The 23,829-nt window shown below is 36.3% G+C and overlaps 1 protein-coding gene across 1 annotated transcript in view; it reads right to left on the bottom strand.

Annotated features, from left to right (window-relative positions):
* LAMA2 (laminin subunit alpha 2) overlaps window positions 1-23,829 on the bottom strand; it is a gene marked incomplete at its 5' end in the record, with an annotated part of 713,189 nt that overhangs the window by 26,659 nt on the left and 662,701 nt on the right. The window contains 6 exons of the mRNA XM_007947384.2: window positions 84-260; window positions 5,328-5,476; window positions 11,090-11,266; window positions 13,869-13,989; window positions 18,139-18,150; window positions 20,228-20,366. Of these exons, the coding sequence (XP_007945575.1) occupies window positions 84-260; window positions 5,328-5,476; window positions 11,090-11,266; window positions 13,869-13,989; window positions 18,139-18,150; window positions 20,228-20,366 (775 nt within the window). The remainder of the gene's footprint in view (window positions 1-83; window positions 261-5,327; window positions 5,477-11,089; window positions 11,267-13,868; window positions 13,990-18,138; window positions 18,151-20,227; window positions 20,367-23,829) is intronic.

Genomic DNA, 23,829 nt, shown 5'->3' with positions numbered 1-23,829 from the left:
CACATGATTTTGGATAGCATGGAAGCAACAGGATCCTCACACCCAAAGAAAAAATATATATAGTAGCAAGGAGATTGACTTACACAGAGTTAATAACTAGGTTCCATATACAGCCTTCGAAAGGAGGAATATTTCTGAGTGGGGAAGGCTGAAATTCTAGTGGAGCACCCCCAACGAAAAGCTTTTTAACTTCAATAGCCTGTTCCACAGTCAGGTTTTGCATATGTCTTCTGTCTTCATCAACTTGAACAGTAAAGATGCTGATGACATATTAAAAGGAAACAAGTATAAAATACATAATGTTCAATACATTTGGAAACCCAACTCTTTCCAGTTACTCTTCCCCTTTGCCTCCTGTAGTCTGAAGCGAGCCAAAATGTATGTGATGTTTGGGAGCTCTACACTAAGCAAATGCTATTGTTTCTCAGGATCTCGTCCCTCTGCCTCCTTTGTTAACTCTCCCCAAGAGTTTACTGAAGCCAGGCAATGGTATGGCTGCAGCGTTTGCTGCTGGTGGAATTGACAACAGTGGTCTGCAGCCCAATGTCAGCTGGTAAGAGCTCAGGCTTCTGTACTGTGTAGTAATGTCTAATCATGAAAGGCTCAGTGGGTTTAGCACAGCATGGGGTCACGTTTTGTTTAGCTCTTTATTTCGTGGTTTGTGTTAGCTATTATCTTCTTGCTAGGGGACAAACTGTACTCCTGAGAGCTTAGATTGCACGAATCAACAGCAAACACATACAGTACATTTACAAAGAATGTAGCTGCTGGCTTTTGAATAGAACAGGCAGGAAAGAACCATGCTAATTGTTCCTTGCAATGATTTTCCTCAGTGGCTGTTTCTCTAATTTGCTTATCAGAGATAATTCACACATTACTAATTGAGAACCTCATGCTACTTATTCACAACAATCTATGGATCCTGGGGCAAAGAATTAAAAGGAGACACAGAGTTCTGATGATGCAGATGACCAAAGGCTTTTTCTCTTTTGTTATCAGAGCAAGTTTTGAGCTTCAATATCAACAGTCAGCATGACAGTATTACTCATAAGTATTAGTCAGTAGTCTGAGGAGCCTGAATGGATTACTGAAAACTTACTTCACATCTGAGGAGAAAATTAAAGTACTTGGGTGGAAAACTCAACTGTAAACTACTATCTCACTTGATTTTATAATGAAGAAAAAACACATGCAGGACTGGAAACAATAAACCAGAGCAAAGATGGTCTGAACTGCCACCGAGCAATTATCTACCTTAGGACACTTCAAATGTAAGAGATGCAACAAAAGTTAGGTGCCACTATTGTTCAAAAACCTTTCCATTTAATGGAAAATGAATTTGCTCTGTAAACTTTCATCCAAATCACACACATTAAAGTTCTTTGTTAAAAAATGTTATTGTTCAGGAGGTAGAGAAGGGGCAGGTTGGACCTACTTTTAGCTGAAAAATAGAGGCATCTGACATGTTAGTGTCTTACCAGGATCTGAAAGCATGTGTTGGCAAAAATCAGGACGTTCAACCTCAGTGCTAAAAGACTTTTAGAAAACCAGAGACTCTGGGGTATGTGTGACTCCGTGAGAAGTCTCTCCTACCTCCGATATCCTTTTCTCTTTGGATACAGGAATATTCTGATGAGTTTTATTGGGGGCTTCAAGCCACTATCAAAGACCTTCCAAGGAGAGCAAATATCTGCTCTTGATCAAAGTTTTTAAGTAGCCAAGAACCTTCTTCTTTTGAGTGTAGACCATCCGTAGTCTGGGTCTGGCCTAAGGACCACAAAAGTGGTCTTGTCATACTAGGTCACAGGGTGATGATGTAGAATGAACACGGGCTGTAAAAAGGAACAGACTGGCTTGGGAGTTTACTAGCAGTGGGATCTTGGGCAAGTTATTTAATCTTGTCCAGACTCATTTCATTCATTATAAAATGGAGATAAAATTATCTACTTCAAACAGTGGAAAACATTAATTAAGGGACTATACTAATTCTGTGCCTATGTGATGAATGTTCTCACAGGGGAGAAAACTGACTTGGTCATGTATCTTACTTGCCAAAGCAGCTTTTCTAGGGTCTTAGGGGTTAGTGTTTTAGTCCAGTTAGAACATCTTGCTACTGAGGTGGACTCAGGAGAAGGATCAGAGGGCAAAGCAGAGAGAGAAGGCAGGAGTCACCGAAGTATCTACAAATTAGATAATGAAGTGACAGATGTGAGGAGGAAAGGTACAAAAGGAGAGAGAATTAGAGAGAAGGATAAAGAATGGCAGCGGGGAGAGAGAACAGCTAAAACAACTTGAGAGGTTTGCCCCTGAATTTGGTAAAAATCCAGTGATTTTGTGAGTAGTATTGAAGCTGCCATTTTTATCCAGGATTTTAGGAGAAAAAACAAAGATGTCATTTATAGTTTGAAAAGAATTAAAGAAAGTAAATCTTTCCAAATTAATAACAGTATCATCATAAACATGAAGTAACACAAATGATTGAGATGAGGATGAATAAAAGATAAGGATAAAGAGTAGACTGAAGATAGGTGCAGATGTTAGATCCTGATTCTGTTATTTACTAGCTTTGTGACTTTGGGCAGGTTAGTTAATATTTCTTCATCTATGATGAAACATATTAATACAGATTATAAAGGACAACTATAAGTATAAAAGGACATCATCTTTGTTCAGTATTTGATAGAGAATATGCCCTAAGTAGATATATAAAGCATTAAAAATGTTTCTGGGTGAAGTTCTAAAGGTCTTTAGTGATTTCCAGTTAGTTTATGATAGCACTTGCTGAAAGGATAGATGACTATTGTTTTTTAACCTCAGAGTGCTAAAGGAGACATTATAGTAGCAAATGTGTTCTGGTTTTGGCATAGACTGCCGTAACTACACACTAATATGCCCAGTACACTATCCTGTAATTAATGATGAACGGCAACATTGTTTGTTTATATGGCCAATTAACTGAATGGCCAGTTTTCAATGATGTACTCTACACTGAGCTTAATCAAATAAAGGTGGAATTGATGGCCAACAGCTGTGAAGTTGGCATAATAATATGTCTTTCTTAAGCACCTGTTAAAAGGACACTTCAGTACAGTATCATAATGCATTTGGGAGTTTCAGAACTGTCTCTCTACAAAATAACATATTTGGATGATTTTTGGAAGAAAGATGGGCAATCTACTTCTGTAAAGGTTTACCACCTTGGAAACACAATGGAGGTTGCTATGAGTCAGAATTGACTTGATGGCAGTTCTTTTCTTTCTTTTTTTTTTTAATATCTCTCCAATCTTCATTTATGGGAGCTCTGGTAGGATAGTGCCTAAGACACTTGACTGCTAACCAGAAGGCTAGCAGTTCAAACCCACCAGCCACTCCTCGGAAGGAAGGTTGGACAATCTACTTCCTTAGTGATACCGCCTCTAAAACCCAAGGAGGGGTCACTATGAGTCGGGTCCGACTCAACAGCGCATAACAACAACAGCAATCTTCATTTGGTTATTGAAAATATTAAAGTTGAAAGACTAAACATTCTTCCCATGTTGAGAAGGATTAAAATATGATGAAGGGCCTAAAATCTATTCTAGAAGAAATGTTAAAATCAGTACTCTCCAGCATTTCCAAAAGTTCAAATGAGAAAATTCAGTTTGCATTTCTCATCAGAGATGATGCCTGCAAGATCTAGCTATTGGATTAGCAAAAATTCTTTGTTCAAATATTGAGCCCTCATTTGTCATAATCATAGTTTCTAGACATCTTAGTTAGACACTCTGCATGAATACTTGGTATTTCTTCAGCCCACAAACTCTTTCTCTATATAATACGTGCCAAGGAAAGTTTTATCAGTTACTTAGAAGATCCAAAATCCTTATCTAAACTGTTATGCAAACAAGAAGATAATTAGAAAGAGTGTTTATGCTAAAGCTGGAGCTCTGGTGGTGTAGTGCCTAGGGCATTTGACTGCTAACCAGAAGGCTGGTGGTTCAAACCCACCAGCCACTCCTAGGGAAGAAGGTTGCACAATCTACTTCTGTAGTGATACTGCCTGGGAAATCCAAGGTGGGGTTGCTATGAGTTGGATCTGACTTGATGGCAGTGAGTTTGGTTTTTTGGTTTTTTTATACTAAAAGATAGCAGTTGCTTACTTAAAGTATTGCTACAAATTCATACCATTGTCATATTTAAAGGCATGTTTTGTGTTTTGGGGTTTCATCGGATTTGATTTCCAGTTTTTTCCATGCCTTTAGTCTAATAAATGAATTGCTTATTTGGGAGTCTGAGGCCCCAGAAGTCTCAGAGCTTCTGGTTTCTTTTTCTTTAATTGTCCTTTTAAACTAATTACCTCTCTGAGTTGTCATATAATATTTTGATGAAAAATTCAAATGACTTTCCTAATTAAGTAAGTATAATGTACTACAACATTCTGAAGAAATGAGAAATGCATTTATACACAATTATGGTCAACTCCTCGATTCAGTTGCTGGAAGCATGTGGTTTCACAGATCTGTAGAAAAGTGTCCTGAGTGAACAGATCATAGGGCAGTGACCTTTTCTCTTCTGTCGCACTTTGTTCCCTTATGGAATCATGACACAGAGACTTATACACATTGAGGAGAGGGAAAGGGATGAGGCATGGCTGCCATGTGCACCTCACAGTGCTCACCAGGTCCCGCAATTGCTGCCATGCTCTGTGTCTGGGACAGGTTTCTTAGCAGCCACCATAACTGCTTTGGAACTTAAGTGGAAATGCAGCTGCCAAGGGCTGCTGGCGCCTGATGAGCTGTTGTGTGTGTTTCAGTATGCATACACCTTATTGGAGAAGACAGTGTTTGAGAGGTGCAGAGGGAGGAATATGTTTTATCTATAGCTTCTAAAGATGCATTTGTTTTTTTCCACAGGTGCAGAGGGGAATTGTATAGAATAAAAATGCTCTTAGCAGAACTTCTAAGGGCCAAGGCAGATGAAGTTTCCAAAGTACACAATGTAAAAACAAAAAATAACTCACTGCTAGGGAGTAGATTCAGACTCACAGCCACCCATCCTTGGGTTTCCAAGGCAATATTTCTACACAAGTAGATTGTCCAGTCTTCCTTCTGAGGAGTGGCTGGTGGGTTTGAACTGACAGCCTTCTGGTTAGCAGTCAAATGCCTTAGGCACTATGCCACCAGAGCTCCCATAAAATGTAAAGAAGAGGAAATTACACTACTTTATATTTTTGCAATGCAAAATCTACCCACACAGACTAAGGTTCAGGTAGACTCTAACATTAAAGGAAGGAAGTTCTTGTCAGTTTGTAGGTTGTTTAACAGTAAGTACTCTAGTGCCATGGTTACCCTTTAGTTCTCTCTACATGCACAGAATGTTCTCTCCCGTCGTGAAACAGACTCGGCTCTGGTTTGACGACAATTTTCCTCATTGTTCGTGCCCCTGTGGAGAGATGCACTTCCAGACGGCCTTTGTTCAGGAATATCGCATAATAGGCCTGCAACAACAAATGGTTATTGAAGATTAAATGAGAGTCTTATCTGTGACTTAGCTTCAGAGGGTCTCTGACAGAACTGCAGATCATCCTCCTTGAGATCTTATGCGAGAAGTAAGACTCAATATTTTCGTAAGCAGAGTATTTAGGGTGGCTGGAAATAGCCTTTTAATCATGTACCACTTTTTATTGGTTAGATGATATGGAAAGTAAATGTAATAATGTAGCAATTTTCTGCAAAGCAGATTTGGGCTGCTGAAAGTAACAGCTGTGCTTGTTTTAGGCTTCTAATTTATAAAACCAAGCGGGGGGAAAAAAAGGGTCCAATACAATCCCTCTCCCTTATATTCACAAGTGGACAATAGGCGTCTGGAAATTAGGTCTGACTCTGAACCTCATGGCATTTTGAGCATTTAGACTTCAATTTTGTTTCCTCAGCTGGTTGACTAGATTGCTATCACACACACGTAACGTGTCGCTCACATTCAGAAAGAAGGAAGATGATTTTTCATCCACAAACATGCCTGCTTTCTTCCTGCTACTGTTACTATAGCAACCACTATGGTTTTGATATCAGATTATGAACAGATTACGAATGCAGTCCTCTTCCCCCGGCTGATGCCATGTGCACTCCACTTCTGGTGGGGCACCAGGGCATCTGCTCCACGGTGATCACTTGGTCCTCCAAGCGTCATCTGCGAGGATGGAGACTGTTTCAATCAAACATCATAATGTCTCCAATCGTTTACTTGATTAGCATGCAGCTCTGTGTTCAACACACAATGTTCAGAGGAATGGGAATAATACTCACCATTCAAAGAAGGGGCAACTGCATAATAATCAATTAAAAATTGCTTAGCTAATTGATCATTTGGTATCTCAAACTCCTCTAGCAGAGTATATATAATCACAAAAAATTTTAAGGCTATCAAAACATTTAGCTTTGAAAAATAAAATATGCCAATTTAGCCAGTATTGATTCTAGAACAGATGTGCACTATTTGACATCGTTTTCCCTTTCAGATAGTGTTTACTGTGACATTTGTAAAAGTAGACATTCCTCATTATTTAAATATTAAAATATTAAAAAATATTATTTTGAAATTACTTTGGACTATAGAACTTAATTAAAACTCACTGTTGTCAAGTCGATTTGACTCATAGTGACCCCTCCTTGGGTTTCTGAGGTGGTATCACTACAGAAATAGATTACCCAAGCTAAGGTGGTGTAGCGCCTAAGGCATTTGATTGTTAACTACAAGGCTGGTGGTTCAAACCCACCAGACACTCCTTGGAAGGATGGTTGGGCAATCTACTTTCGTAGATTTGGAAACTCAAGGAGGGGTCACTATGAGTCAGATCCGACTAGATGGCAGTGAGTGACAGAACTTAATTATAGCCTTGGAAACCCAATGGAGGTTGCCATGAGTCAGAACTAACTCAATGGCAGTGAGTTTTGAGATAACTTAATATTTTAATTGTTTTAATAGCCACACATTCTTTTTAAAGAACTATCCTGAAAACTGGTGATTCAAGTCCATTTATTTAGTCTTGAGGAGAATTTTGTAGCCAGTAGGCAATGACCAAGAAAATATCTTTTAATGGAAATCTATTTCAGAACTTTTGATCTGCTCTCTCAATATGGCTACCTTATCATTTATAATGTTGTTGTTGTTCTTATGTGTCGTCAAGTTGGACCTGACTCATAGCGACCTCTCCTTGGGTTTCCAAAGCGGTATCACTACAAAAGTAGATTGCCCAATCTTCTTTCTGAGGAGTGGCTGCTGGGTTTGAACGCCAGCCTTCTTGTTAGTAGTCAAGTGCCTTAGACACTACGCTACCAGAGCTCCTATCATTTATAATAGTGAGAAAAAGAAAATAATATATATATATTTTTTCAGGATTAAAAGATAACAAAATGAAAAGTATTCATTTATAATAGTGAGAAAAAGAAAATAATATATATATATTTTTTCAGGATTAAAAGATAACAAAATGAAAAGTATTCATTTATAATAGTGAGAAAAAATAGTTTTCAGGATTAAAAGATGGAAAGTATATTTCGTATTTATTCAGTGCTTATTATGTGCAGGATGAAATGAAATAGAGTAACAGTTTAGAATATATTTTTATTATGACTATTTGCTACATTTATCATAAGTGATTTACATGAAAATGATGAAACTATGTTCACAACTGTACAATGAAATGAATACTTGTAAATCTGTCATTCAATTTAATTAAAAAAAACAAACATTGCATCTATTGTGAGTTTGTTTCCAATCTTATCCTCTTGCCTCCCTATCTCAGAGGTAACCACTAACATGAATTTTATGTTTATCATTCCCTTTTTTTTAATGTCTTAGAAAATTCACTTATGTATGTAAAACCCAAAAAACCCACTGACATTGAATAAATTCCAACTCAAAGTGACTCTATAGGATAGAGGAGAACTAACTGTCCCATAGGGTTTCCAAGGCTGTAATCTTTACAGAAGCTGATTACCACATCTTTTCCCTGCCAAGTGGCTGGTGGGTTTGAACTGCCAACCTTCTGGTTAGCAACCAAGTGCTTAACCACTGTGCCACCACAACTTCTTACATATATATATGTCTGGAAATAACATATTGTGTAGTGCTGCTTGTGTTTGAAATTCTATAAAAATGTTATTGGATTGTATAATATTTTTTAATTTTATATTTATTTTCTAATATTCATCCATGTTCTTATGTTTAGCTACAGTTTATTCATTTTTATTGCAGCTCAATATTCCACTATGTGAAAAAGTCACAGTTTAACTGTTCTTCATTTGATGAACATTTGGGTTGTTTTGAATTTTTCTTCTGTTATAAATAAGGCTGCTAGGAACATTTATGTACCTGTCTGTGCATTTATGCAAGAGTTTCAGTCTAAACTTAAGAGTCAAATTGTTGGCTTATAGAATATGCACGTGTTCAACTTTATAAGATGTTGCCAAATTATTTTCCAAAGTGGCTATAGAGGTTTACTTTTTCCACCAACATTAATGAAGAGTTTCCTTTGATCCATTCCTTGCAAATGCTCGATATTATCAATACATCATATATCATAACATTTTACTAGTCTCGTTAGGTGCACATGGTACATCATTATGGTTTTAAATTTCATTTCCCTGATTAAAAATGAGATTACTTTTTTATGCTTATGGCTCATTGATATTTTCTGTTGTGTGAAATATCTGTCCAAGTCTTTTGTCCATGATATTCTATATATTTTTGTCTTTTTCTTATTTCTTATTTAAAAAATATATATCGTGGATATTAATTTTCTTAGGCTATATTTGTCATAAGTTTCTAGGACGAAATTTATGTTTTGTGTCATTGGGTGACCAATGTTCTTAATTTTAATAAAGTAACACTTGTAGTCTTGTTTTATTTAATAAATCTTTTTTTTTTCTCCAAGGGTCAAAAATTACCCTCTCTTTTCTTCTAAAATTTTTCAGGATTTGCATTTCATGTTTAAGACTTTAAGTCAGTGGGAACTGATTTTTCTGTTCAGTGTGAAGTACAAATTAGTTTCATTTTTTCCATTTGGATAAATAATTACCTTAGCATCAGTCACTGATAGGTCCACTGTTTTCTTACGAGCTGCAACACCCGGGTATTCCAGGACTCTATTCTGTTCTATCATCAGAGAGTTAGCCCTGAATTAACATGACACTTGTTGTTGTTGTTGTTATGTGCCGTCGAGTCGGCCCCGACTCATAGCGACCCCTCCTTGGGTTTCCGAGGCAGTATCACTACGGAAGTAGGATTGCCCAACCTTCCTTCCGAGGAGTGGCTGGTGGGTTTGAACCACCAGCCGTCTGGTTAGCAGGCAAGTGTCTTAGCCACTATGCTACCAGAGCTCCCTAACATGACACTACTGCAACCCAAATCTCTAGCTTCTAATGTGCTGATAGCTGGTAGGGGAGCCACACCACCCTTTCTACTCCAGGAAGATCTTGAGCATTTGCTCTTCTTTCATATAAATTTTAGAATTAGTCTCTCATGATACTAAAAAAAAGATAAAATGTTTTACTGGAACTGAATCCACATGTCATTTTTTTAAAACTGATATATTTTTAATATTGAATCAATTAACATATTGAATATGTCTATTTATTTAGGCCTACTTTAATATATTTCCATAAAATTTTATATTTTTTTCCATATGGATCTAATACCTGTTTGGTTATATTTTTTCTTAAATTATCTGCTTGTTCTTATACTATATTTTCTTGTTCTTTTCTTATTGCAATGGCTAAGACCAGTGCCATAATAACATTCATTCCTTTCTTGGTTCTGAATTTAAAAGAAATATGTTCTTCTATCAAGACTATTTGTTATAGTCTTGTTATAGCATTTGACAGGTGGTTCAAGAAACTTCTGCCACTTCTTACTTTGCAAGCATTTTTTTCTGTTTTGTGAGATGATTATGTTTTCTAGATTTTCTAATAGTAAGCCACTCTTGCATTTCTAAGATAATCCAACTTACTCATGATGAATTATTGTTTTTCAATACTTTTACACATCTTTGATTCTATTTGCTAGTATTTTGTTAGGTCGGTTAGGGAAATGAATAAGGCTTACTGCATAATACTATTTATTGTTAAATATCAAATGCTAAGACTGATTAAAAACACATATAATCACAAATAACATAACTTTGTTTACAAATATATGACCATATTTAAGGGTATATTTGCAAAGCATTTTAATGTTCCAATCATGGCACTCTTAGGTAATTCATAGTAACTTTCACTGAGAAAGACTAGATTAAATGGAAAAATTAGATTTAAAAACTATGATTGGAGGTAGTGCAGGGACACCAAGGCAGTAAAGAGTGATAGTGTCAAGATTTGGGAAACTCCCAGAAAGCTTTTAACGTAATCATAGTTGTAATCATAAGAGGTCCAGAAATTGACTATTCATACCTTTACACAGGTGGACACTGTTTTGGCTTTATTTGAGCATCATGAGTGGGATTGGGCTATAACTTTTCTTTACCATACTCTCCACAGTGTGTTGGCTGTCTTGTACTTGCAAACTCTAGTGCCAGGTCCATTCTCTGCTCTTCTCTGCACCAAGAGAAGGTGGGGCAGGGCAAGCTTCAATAGTCTATATCACCTCAGCTAACAAAACTGTGAAATTGACCCTATTTATTGAAAGGAGTTGAAATTTAAGTGACTATCCCCAGATATCTACAGATCTGTTAGGGAACTAAACTTAGAAATGAGAAAAGATTCAAATACTTTTGAACAAAACCTATGATTTCTCTCTTTATATATGTATATGGTAAACACTTATGAAATATAAGTACAAGTGTGACTGTGCACCTGGAATTGACCAACAGGAAAATTATAATGGAGATAAGTCATGAGAGAAATAGGAGGTCAGCATGGTTATAGAAATGTTCAGTCCTGGCTGGCTAAATGATGGTAATTAATGGATATGGAAATAAATAGAGGAAAAAAACCCCACAAATATAAAAATATAAAAGACATTTATAAATCCTAAATGCTTCACCAGTTTCATGTAAAACAATTGTTTTGTATAAACCTTAGAGACATGCATTATTAACTAGGTGTGAGCGTACCTGTCCAGTCTGCCTTCGTTTCCTCCTAGGTAGTGCTGGTGTCCCTCCACTTCCCAAAAGAATGATCCCAGACTCATTCTTGGTGCTGAAGGACAGGTTGATTTCTGTTCCTACATCAATTGGCACAGGGGCCAACTCCACAAAACCAGGCTTAGGGAAGTTTACTACGTAAACATTCTGTGGTTATGAGGAAAGAAAAGAAAAAGGCATCAGAATTGAAAATTTAAATTAGTGACTCCATCTCATTCTTTTTTCAGTAGACTCAACGTTACCATGAAGTATGTTGTAATTTTAAAAAGAATGAAAACTCAGATGGGGAATTTCAGAGCAGTTAAAGAAGTATTACATCCACTTGTAACTGAATCTTCCTAGTCATTTGAGATAAATTAATCATTTGACTTTTGCTTTTATTTTAGAACATTTGAGTTAAATATAGAAGATTATTACTGATAAATACCATTTTGTTTTGGTTTAAATTCATCTTGTAAACATGTCTTGAAAATAATCTAAATCAATACCTTTAATACCCTCCATCAGCTAGTTGATTATGTTTTACAGGTGTGACCACAGTCTATATCAACATTCTTTTTAAGTGATAAGCCCAATGTAAAGATATTCACTGCTGTCAAATAAATAAATACTTTATAAGCTTTAAAAATATCATATACAAACCTAAACCTTAAAAATAAATCAAACATTTATAATGTCCAGTGCTTCCTCAAAATGAAAATACCATTGTTTTTGTCAAATACAAAACTTAAAAAATAACATTCCAGACAGTAAAGAAGTGAAAAATAGGGAAAACCACAAATATTCCCATACCAAAGCAGTATAAATTCATACGGCTTTTGGGAAGTCATTAATTTTCTCTTTCACCCTCTTACCTTCCACCTTCCCTTCCTACACGTAAACTGAATCATGATAGACATGCTCATTTTTAACTTCTTTTTCACTTAATTATGTGGGGCTATCTCTCTATCAGCAAACACAGATCTCATCACCAATTTTAATGCTTGAAGGGCATTCCATTGTATGAATATGCCATCATTTATTTAAGCAAGCCCATATAGTTGGGCACGGAGAGTGCTTAAAATGTTCATTTTAAAAATCTCAAATTTTTCTGGAATAAAAGCAAAGATTCCTTTAATGTAGTTCATTTTTTTCTGACACAGTGTTTCAGGTCTAGTTAAGAGACACAAGTGTGGGCAAAATGTGTAATCTATTTTTGATTCCAGATCATGAAGTTTTAGATAGCTCAGATAAAATTACCATGCAGGCTTTTCCATATTTATCCACATCAAATTTCTGCCTCGTATTTTAGTTGCAAAATAATTCCTGGTTACTGACAAGTGTCTTTACAGAATCATCATTTTTACACATACAAGCTATTCATTTTCTGGACAGTTTTCATCCTCATGTATATCTTTTGAATGTGGATGGGAGTGAGGGTTTAGAAGATTAAAACTCTCAGTGAAAAAAGGTTCTTTTAGAAGACAGTATCAATCCTTAGAGTTTTATTTCTTTATGTATTTCCTTTTTCCTTATCCCAAAAGTGGGAATTGCAAATGGAACATGCAGCTTCAAACAATAAAGATCCTCGTAGTTCCGTTCCAGCCTTCAAACCCTGTGGCTCATATGATGGGGTCTTTATTTTTTTCTTTCTCCCCATCCTCCCTACATTCCCCTGAATTCTATAAACAAGTACCACCAAACCAACTTTGATTCATGGTGACCTCACGGATGTCAGAGTAGAACTGTGCTCATGGAATTTTCAACGGCTGATTTTTTTGGAAGTAGATCACCAAGTCTTTCTTCCAACGCACTTCTGGTGGACTTGAACCTCCAACTTTTGTCTAGCAGCCGAGCTTGTTAACCATTTTCATCACCCAGGATTGTGAATTCTATGCTATGGCAGTGCTTTGAAACCATTTTAATTGGAAGAAGTAATCACAGTGAACAGTTGTACCATCTCAGAGTAATTAAACTTTATAAGCATGATATATTTAACATTTTTTTTTAAGAAGCTCATCAGTTTTGAGATCCCATAAAATTCTCACGAATGTGCTGATGACAGTTGGCTCTAGTTTATAGACATTTTAATAGAGAAGAGCTCTAACCTGAGTTTGTTTCATATATGGATCCCTCTACTGAAAAGTCAGTGCAGAATAGTCAAGTAAATCGGGGGTGGCTGGGCTGCTTCAGCAATAGAGATACTGAGGATGTCTGGGCCTGCAGCTACACTTTAACCTTTTGGTGATAAGAAACTTTGCAGTCTTGACAAAGGTAAGTCTTTGGAAAGTTGGATACCACAGTTCTTAGTGCCATTTTTAAAGAAAAGGGGATTTGACTTCCAAGGTACAGACAATATGATGTGCATTGATGATTATGCTGTAAATGACTACTGGCTATTTGTGTAAACTCCAACCACATTCCAGAAAACAATTAAGGCTGCTAGTAAAGCTATATACGGTATTTACTGATAAAATAAATTTAAGATAGATAGCAGGTATAGGGAAAAAGGGGAAAGTAAGGTTGGGAATAAGCAGAATGAGAAAAGAGATCACATTAAAAATATATACTATGAAGCTCTATAACATGGGCAATTGGATCACAATTTTGGGTCTTCATAATATCATTTACTAAGCTCCGTTGATCCTGGTAATTTATAGAAGTGCTGCAATCTTGTTTTATCACATATGAATAGCTAAGATGAGAGACAGTAGGATGTAAGTAAAATCTGATATGAATGTGGTTAGGGAACCATGAAAAACAGACCAACCTCCAATGAACATCCTTTGGTAACGCCAACATAATCAGGGCTACTAAGTATATTATATGGGGTTCTTGAAATTTCAATATCTCTGAGGCAACCAGAATATTTCTTCAAATTTACTTCTGGCCTGTTGAAAGTTAAATGGAAAACAAAACCAATATAATTAGGGCAATGATGGTGGAGTTCCCGTAACTATCGAAAGCAAGCCATAGGAGCAAATTGACATATTGGCAGGCACATTTATCAAGTTGTGCACAGGTACACAGAGGTACCCAGCAAACAAGCTTTCCCTTCTCTACTGGTTGCATTAGGAGATATTAACTTCTTGCAGGAGTCTTTATGGCTTTTCCCTTTTGTTTTGTTTTGTTTTTGTTTTTGTTTAGTAACATCATCCACAACATTTAAGTACAAGTGCAAGAATTACTGACTTCTATTAAGTGCTTAGGCACCTTGGTGGCACAGTGGTTAAAGTGTTTGGTTACCAACTAAAAGGTTGGTGGTCTAAACATACCAGTTACTCCATTGGAGAAAGATGAGGCAATCTGCTTCTGTAAAAATGTACAGCCTTGAAACCCAATGGGGGCAGTTCTACTACCTCCTGTAGGGTTGCTATCACTTGACAGCAATGAGTTTGGCTTTGTTTGGTTTTATGAAGTACTTTATATGTACAATGAAATAATTGTTTCTTTTTCCTTCCAAAAAAGCAGATAATTGTGTAAGTAGAATGAGAAATATCATACGTAAAGAAGTAATAATTATAGTAACTTGTTATTTCTTTTTTTAATTCTAGAAAATATTTCAGTCATTGAGACTTTTTCTTTGTGGGGTGAGTAATCAGTATTGATTCCACCTCAACATAAAAACAACAAAAATCCTCACAATTGGACCAATAAGCAACATCATGATAAATTGACAAACAATTGAAGTTGTAACTATTTCATTTTACTTGGATCTACAATCAATGCCCATGGAAGCACCAGTCAAGAAATCAAATGATGTATTACACTGAGCAAATCTGCTTCAAAAGATCTATTTAAAGTATTCAAAAGTGAAGATATCACTTTGAAGACTAAGGTGTACCTAATCCAAGCCATGGTATTTCAATCATCTCATATGCATGTGAAAGGTGGACAATGAATAAGGAAGACTAAGGAATTGATGTGTTTGAATTATGGTGTTGGCAAAGGATGTTGAATATACTGAGGACTTCCAGAAAAATGAATAAATCTGTCTTGGAAGAAATATAACCAGAATGTTCCTTAGAAGTGAGGATGGTGAAACTTCATCTCACATACTTTGGACATACTATTAGCAGGGATCAGTCCATGGAGAAGGACATCATGCTTGGTAAGTAGAGGGTCAGTGCAAAAAAGGAAGACCCTTAATGAGCTGGATGGACACAGTGGTTGTAACAATGGGTTCAAACATGCAACAATTGTGAGGCTAGTCCAGGACCAGGCAATGTTTTGTTTTGCTGTACAGAGGGTTGTAACCAACGTCACAGAGCAACTTATGAATGAACCACTGAATGGGGAAACTAATTTGCTATACAAACTAACCTAAAGCACAATACAATGCTAAAAAAAAAAAAAAAAAACTACAGCCTTAGAAACCTTACAGGGCAGTTCCACTCTGTTCTACAGGATGGCTATGTGTCAGAATCAACTCAATGACATTGGATTTTATAGATGAACCCTAGAGTCCTTATTTTATACCAGAGTGATAGCGACATAAAACCACCAGAAGCACAAAAGATATATTTACTTTTATTCAGTAGGGTTTCAGAAAAAATGGTTGCTGTACTCAAACTAAGGTTCCCAGGTGGCTCAAATGGTTTGTATTCTATTAGTAACCTAAAGGTTGGCAGCTTGAATCCACCCAGTGCCACACAAGAAAGGTCTGGTGGTCTGCTTCCATAAAGATTACAGCCAAGCCTATGGAGCAGTTCTACTCTGTCACACATGGGGTCACCATGAGTTGGAATGGACTAGATGGTTTTTTGGTTGTTGTTACATCCAAATTACTTCTGATTGTTTACTTCTTGCTCATTACTTCTTCAAATAGGACAAACATTTCAGCAGATTAGAAAATGAAGTCCTTGCCCTTGAGTCCAGCATGTTACTCTGGCTTCTTATGTAACATCCTCAAAGTGATTTTTCTGTGAGTATCAATGTCCTTATATATGAAATGGACATATTAGTAGTAATAGTATCTGCATTGACGAGTTGTGAAGTTTGGACAAGACAATGAATGTAAACACTTTAACATAATTTCTAGCACAAAAAAGTGCTCAGTAAGGGTGAGTTAGCAGGTTGTGAGTGATAACGATTCTCCTTCATGTGTGAAAACACTGGCCAATACAACTTCCTGTGATGGTGGAAAAAATCCACTCTGCACTGTCCAAGTTGGTAGCCACTAGCCACATGGAGCTGTGACTTGTGCCAGAGAGGAACTGAGTAGTTATTAGTATTTAATCTTATTTAATTTAAAGTTAAATTGCCATTGTGGCTAGTGGCTACTCTATTGAACAGTGTGCAAGTCTATAGGGCTAAATAAAGGAATAATTTCTTCCTTATGTGATGTTAATAAGAATCTATAAAAAATTGTTCAATAACAGTAAAATATAACAAGTATTAGGGTAATGATTAGTTCTTTTCTTATTGTCCAAGATATTAGTACTTTTTTTTTCTTAATAAAGTGTATATGGCACCAGGGAAGACAGGTGGGGAAGGAAATCAGGCCCTGACAGTGGGCACGAGGTGATTTAAATCATGCCAGATACTTGTTCCATCTTCCTTTTCCCTGCAACTGCTTTATTTTCTTGGACAATTTTCTCCTGTTCTCAAGCTTTCATCCTTCTGCTCAGTCATTTTTTCACTAAGAAGAACATGTCCAAGTGGAGGGTGAAGGTCTTGCTTGTGTTCTTCTATAAGGCAAAGGGAATGGGTGCATTTCTTTCATGGCGCTTGTTGGCTTCTATAATTTTTCTTCAAGGGCAGGGTCATCTCACAAATTTTTCAGATGTCTTATCAATAAAGTCTATCACTCCTACCAGTTATATAGGTTGTTATTTTAAGGAAACACAAAGAACCTCTTCAAAATATAATAATTTAGCAAGCCCAGTGTTATGAAAATCACAGAGGACAAGTAACCACATATGATCAGATTCATAATGTAACTGCAGACTTCTGAGAGTCACCACTCAAGGGTAAAATTACCAAGCTACACAGTGTCATCCAGAGTTTTATCAGCATCTGTTTCCACTGAAAGCCAGCATTTGTCTTTTAGCCATCCCAGCAAACATAGCATGACTGTCCTCGTTACGGTATTTTGATACCATAACTTGTTTTAGTTTTTGCACTTTCATTTCTATATAGTGTAGTTTCTGATATTGAAGCTGTTATCCTTTGCTTTTGAAAGTACTTGGATCCATTCAGGTTCATTATCTCCTTTCTAGAAAGTTGGCATAGTCTCTGAAATGCCAAAACATCAGACTTCAGTGCTTGCCAGAGTGTACTAGCATTGCACATCTCTTGGGTTGAATCAGCTAATTTACAGAGGGTGCTGCTCACAGTTTTCATGTTAACTCCTATCTCCAAATCAGAATAAATGCTCCTGGAGAAGGTAGAGGGACTGCCCACAAACTTCTTCACCATTAATGGAAACACTTGTTTTAAACATCATATTCCCAGAGATTTCTGTCATCTGGCTCTAGAGCTAACTTTAAATAAACATAGCAATACATAAGCAGTTCTGGTATAGGATGCAAAGAATGTGTAAACATTTGCATAATTGCAGCTCTGCAAAAAGCAACAATGCAGTGGTAAGCATTTAGGAGCACCCGTTAATTGCTCAGCAGAGAGTATGGTACCAGGGAGGCCAGAGTAAGATGCTCAGTCCCAGCGATGAGTGAATTACCTTGCTCTGTTACCCAGAACTAGACTGTGTCCATAAACTTGACCATCTGCCAATTGCAAGTGTGCTGCTGGTCACTAGTGTGCACTGTGCATGAGCAGTTGAACAAATAAGCAGAGCAAGTCCAGCGTCACTGCTGGTGAAACGACTAAAATTGCCAGCCTAGTTGATGGTGGGTAAGCAGCAGCATCTTTCTAAGCAAAGGGCGGCAGGAGAAACATCTCAGGATGCATTACTTGTTCATGAACGGTGCTGTGATAAAGCTACACAGGTCGAGCTGCTTCTGCACTGCTGCTTTATCTAAAGCGACGTTTACCCAACCCATGCACTCAGAGAAGGCATGCATAAATTTAAAGTTTACCTTGCTTTCATACTAGGTCACAGGGAAGAAAAAAAACAATTTACTTATAATTGCATTTTCATTTAGTAAAACAATAAACATTAATCATAAATCTCCAAATAAAGCATTTCACAGGGAAAGGAGTACAAAAACCAACAAACAGAGAACAGATATATGCCCTTGACTGCAGTGAAAATAAAGTCTAAAAATGACCACTTCTACACAATCCTCTCAGAAAATTTTTACTTTGGAGTATGTACTTAACTTTATTTTTATCATCGTAATGAATGGGAAATGCACGTCTCTATTCTGTAGTTCCCCTGAGTAGTTTATAAATATTGCCTTTCATACAGCTTAAATTTAATGAAATCTATAGAAATAATTTACATTTTGTTTCATCTTTTGTACTTTATCATATTGAGATCCCGTCTATGGGCAAAATAGAAGGTGCCTGAGTTCTTGGCTTCTTAATTAGTCACAAATATATGTCTAAAGATTGTTTTGAATGTAGCATGCTATAGCTGCATTATCCATATGAAATGTACTCTGAAAGTAAAAAACATTCTAGGGATGGTAAAACAAAGACTAAGATATGTACTTTGGTAACCAACGGAATCATAAACCCATGTCAATTAAATTAACATGTATACTTCTGTAGATGATTCCTAAAAATTACTTTATGCCGATCAAAACCAAGTCATTACTAGAAGTACAGCATTTAAGTTTGGGTAGGCTTATTTTGGCTATACTCCACTCATAGTAAAATATAGTTATTGATATTGCAAAGTAAATCTTAGACTTACATAACTGCTGGATACCTCACATTTAATATGGTGCCTGGTACATAGTAGATGCTCAAGAAAATTTTTTTTAATGAATACTAAATAAATGAATTTCCAAGTACTACTTACGTGATTCAAGTACTTATGTGATTCAAGTATTTTTGATTTGTGATGATTTTTCTGACCAGGCACTTTAAATCTATATTCCTAACCCAATATACAATATAATGCAGAAAAATACAGAGCCAATTGATCTATACCGTGAAACATATCAATTTATACTCTTGAAAGACTGGTAATTTGGCAGTTGCTTAGTTTATGAATAAACATTTGGAGAAAAGAGTAAGCCTCAATGAGACTAAACTAAATGAGACTAAATTTCCACTGTTCATTTGGGAAAGAAGAAAATAATTGATCACCGTATTTCTTGGCTAATCTGAAATTCCTCCAAATGTCATGTGACTCTTAGAGTACAAACATGGAGGCAGGAATTTTGTCCCAGTTAAAAACAAACCAAATTAAAACACACACACACACACACACACACACAATTAAAAACATGGTAGTCTGTATTTTTAGTAAACTGTTATGGTTTAACCAAATCAGTTAATTCAAATATAATTAAATTTAATGACCATTTATTGAACATCAAATAATCTATAGATTTTTATTTCTTATGTTTTATAATAAGCACTAAATTAACTAAATGCCATATAAACTATTTTCTGAAAGTTACTTACTTGTATTTATTTAATTTTAGAACTAACTTAACTATGAACTAAAAACCTTTCCCCATCCTGCTATCTAAAAAGTATATGAAAATTAAAGCATAAAATGTTGGTATGGGCATGAGAATAATACAGTTCTTCTATTAGGCATATGAGACTGGGCCAAGACACTATAACAATGCTAATACTTAGCAGTAAAAAGGGTGGTACTCACAGTGTCCTGGAATTCTGACTACTCTTCAGAACACTAAGCAATGCCAATGTGCCATTATCTCCAGGGAACGGACAAAGAGAACACAAATTACAAGTTCCACATTCTACTCTAGTTTCCACCTTTAATTACTTTCATAACCGTTTTCATTAGCTGAATCAAAGGGAAACAGTGATTCCAATCCACCTCTTCTACAAACATGCCAAATTAATCTTCTGGTTTCTAAAACCTAATATTATTCTAACATGCAACATGTTTGTTTTGATTAGGCCTTTCTGCAACTAAAGGTTACATGACATTCCTATTATAATTAAAATTCAGAATTCTAGTGAGTATTGTGGCCATTTAATTAAAATTGAATCCTTAGCTCTAAATATAAACTAGATTACCTTAAGTTCCTCAGTGTTGGCAGGCCGCCAAAATATATTTTGTCATCTGCTTTCAAGTCAAGACCAAAGTTGTTTCCAGTTGATGAGGTTGCTATGATCTCCTCCTGGTTAGTATCTATATCTACAATTGATATGTTGGCTGTAAAGAAGATAGAAAGGTTGATATTTTATTTGAGAAATGCTGACCATATATATATATATATATATATATATATATAGTCGTTGTTATGTGCCGTCGAGTTGGACCCGACTCATAGCAACCCCTCCCCTTGGGTTTCCAAGGCAGTATCACCACGGAAATAGATTGCCCCACCTTCCCTCCGAGGAGTGGCTGGTAGGTTTGAACCGCCAGCCTTCTGATTAGCAGTCAAGTGCCTTAGATTACCACTATTACTTCAAGATGAAATTAGTTTAATTTTCAAATTAACATTGACTTTCTCAATAATTATTACTATATAGTCATTTAATAATTGTAGAAGCAGTAACATCAATGAAAAACATTATTAAACCATCCACAGTAGAGAGCATGAAAATAATCACTTCTCGAGGCAACACCCATGAGGATAAAAGAGAGATGTTTAAATGAACGTGAAAGAGCAGTTTGACCAAGTTTTCCATAATACAGATAAGGAGGTAGAAATAATTAGAAATAAGATAATTAATTATATATTAGATGTTTAATTAGAAGTCAGATAAGTAAAAATATACTGAGTCTGTGGCTCTTCCTGTAAAGTTCCGTATTCACAGAACTATTTAGGCTCATGTGCAAAGTAATGACAAGGGGATTGTGTATGGAAGTGGAGGTGAGAATCTGCAAGATGATGGGAGCCACATCCACTCTAAATTACGTTTTAGGCTGGGGATGATGAAGGTAGTGAGAGGCACAGTTCCCTCCCTTTCTTGCTTTTCCTTCAGTTCTCTAAAGGCATTTATGATGTGATGAGGATAAGAATTCAGAAATAGCCAGGAAAAGGGAAGAAGGAGGCACTTTTCAGCATAAGCTGCTTTGTAGAGAAAGCAGATGGGGAACCTTTCTCACTGACTTTGTTTTCCCTCAATCTGTAGGGTCAAAGGTAGGTTTTTCTCTGAATTATTTGCTTCCTCACTATAATATTTGCTTAGACTTGGCCTTTCACTGCTTCATGTATTTTGGATCCTTGATGCATATTGAGGTATCAGTTCATTAACATGAGAAATTTGTCCTCTAAATCCTCATCTGGTATAGGATTTGAATTAACAAGGGTCTGAAAATGGGTATTTGATACAATCAATTATAAAAGCATTTCTAAATATTTATTCCTTAAAACACCAGTTTCTTGGACATTCCTAGGTCAAATAAATTAGACAAACACTGGGTTAAACAAGGTTAAAATACCTTAATTTTATGACTTCCCAGAGCTTTTAACCTGCTAATATGCAATGTAACACTCCAAGAGAGAGAGACGTGTGTATGATGTATTTCCCAAATATATTTGACGATGAGACATTATTATTTTCCCTCTACTCATCATAGTTCAGGACTAGTGCTCTTTGGAAAAGCCAGAGAAATATCCAACGCCGAAATTCCATTGTAGTTTGTAGCCCTCCCATTCCAAAAGAAAGTATTTTCAATGTAGCCATATGTGAAAAATGAAATGTCCATACTTATTAATATCTCAAAGCTGACTTTTAAAAAATGGACAACAAAAAACAACTACAAAGAAAATCATTGAATTAAAAATACTTCTCAAGTTTAAGATTTTAAAAATTAATTATTTTTTATAAATACATTAAAAAAAGATATATCTTTAACTAAAAGAAAAGAGATTTATAAAAGCGTTTTCATGACGTCTCCACACAGACTCCTTTTTTATCCAGATAAGCAAAGAAATTTTCATGTGGGGCTGTTGACTGGAACATGAGAATAAATTCTTTTCACAGACCTGATGATATTTTAATAGTGTCTGTGAAAATGAGATTCTGCCTCTCTATCACAGGCAACCAATGACTGGAGGTCGTTTTCTTCCTTATCCCTTAGTGAATATATGCAGTTTTAGAAATCATTCTAACAGAAACTGATTAAAGAGTGGCAACACAATTGAATTGAAACTCACTGGCCCAAGAGGAGATATGTTGAATGGCATATATTTACTGATTTAAAGGAAGGATCTTACACTACCCTTCATGAGTGATAGCAATGAAATAGGTTCTGCTAACACTTACTGTTATTTCTTTTTCTTACAGAATAGAGAAATAAGCTACTAACACAACATTTCCGAGTTGATGAGCACAGACATAATTCATGGGTGTGTAGGGAAGTGGGGTTTATTAAATACTAAACATGGAGTAGAGACTTAATAAGTATTTTATAAACATTACTTAGTTGTTATAACTAATTGTTATACTTTGGTATTTTTTCTTCTCATTCTTAGTTCATTGAAAATCTAAATGACCATCCTGAACCTTGTTTCCCTATCAGTGCACTTGGGGCATATGGTGCACTTTTATCAGTGACTGTGTTTCTACTGACTGACTGTCAAGAAGATGGGGGATGCTGCCTGAAGGAGTAGATGTGAATTTCAATGGATCATTCTTTTATAAATTTGTGAAGAATAATTTATCTAAAACGAGTAATTTGGGTACTGGAGAGGAGTCTTGCTTGGATTCCTATCCCACTGCTCCATGGTTTTGGAACTTGCTAAAGTCCTCAGTGACTTCCTTACAGCCAAACTCAGTGGAGAAATTTTGTCCTTCACTTAGGAGATGTATCTGGCAATGTGGTATCTGATGTTGTTGCTGTTATGTGCTGCCTAGTTGGACCTGACTCATGGTGACCCTTCCTTGGGTTTCCAAGGCAGTATCACTACGGAAGTAGATAGCTAAACCTTCTTTCCGAGGAGTGGCTGATGGGTTTGAACCGCCAGCCTTCTGGTTAGCAGTCAAGTGCCTTAGGCACTACGCCACTAGAGCACCTTCTGATGCTGCTGGATCTTTCTTCTTGGAACTTCCTCTTTTGAATTCCATCATGCCATGATCTCCAACTTCTCTTACCCTTCCTAACCTCATTCTCAGTCTCCTTTCTTGGAAGCTATTTCTTTGAACACTTTTGAAATGTTGAGTTTCCCTAATATCCCTTTCTTTTTCCACCTCTCAAGTTTTAGCTTTATGAGAATATTGAAGTTTTTATTTACTTAGGATGACCCAGAAATCAGTATGCCTGGACTTGACATTAGCCTAATAGTCCATATGCAATAAATGAGACACCATCATCTGTATTTCCCTTTAGTAGCTCAAACAAATCATATACCATTCCTACTGATCCTTTTACTCCCAATTTGTACTGCCTATTTTATTTGTTGGCATTACGGCCTGCACCCAAGCTCCTAAACTGCAAAGTCAACCTGGCTTTTCTCCTCATGATTCGACATCTAATAAGTCAACAGCCTTCTGATTTCATCTTCTAAAAAACTTGACTATGTACATGCTTTTTAACAGCTTTGTTGTTGTTGTTGTTGTTATATACCCTCGAGTCGGCCCTGACTCATAGCGACCCCTCCTTGGGTTTCCGAGGCGGTATCACTACGGAAGTAGGATTGCCCAACCTTCCTTCCGAGGAGTGGCTG

Source organism: Orycteropus afer, unplaced genomic scaffold (assembly GCF_000298275.1).
Source record: "Orycteropus afer afer isolate SDZICR_OR568_19922 unplaced genomic scaffold, OryAfe1.0 scaffold00182, whole genome shotgun sequence".
Lineage (NCBI taxonomy): Eukaryota > Metazoa > Chordata > Mammalia > Tubulidentata > Orycteropodidae > Orycteropus > Orycteropus afer.
The sequence above is the reverse complement of the archived record's forward strand: the minus strand, read 5'-3'. Positions and strand labels throughout refer to the sequence as shown.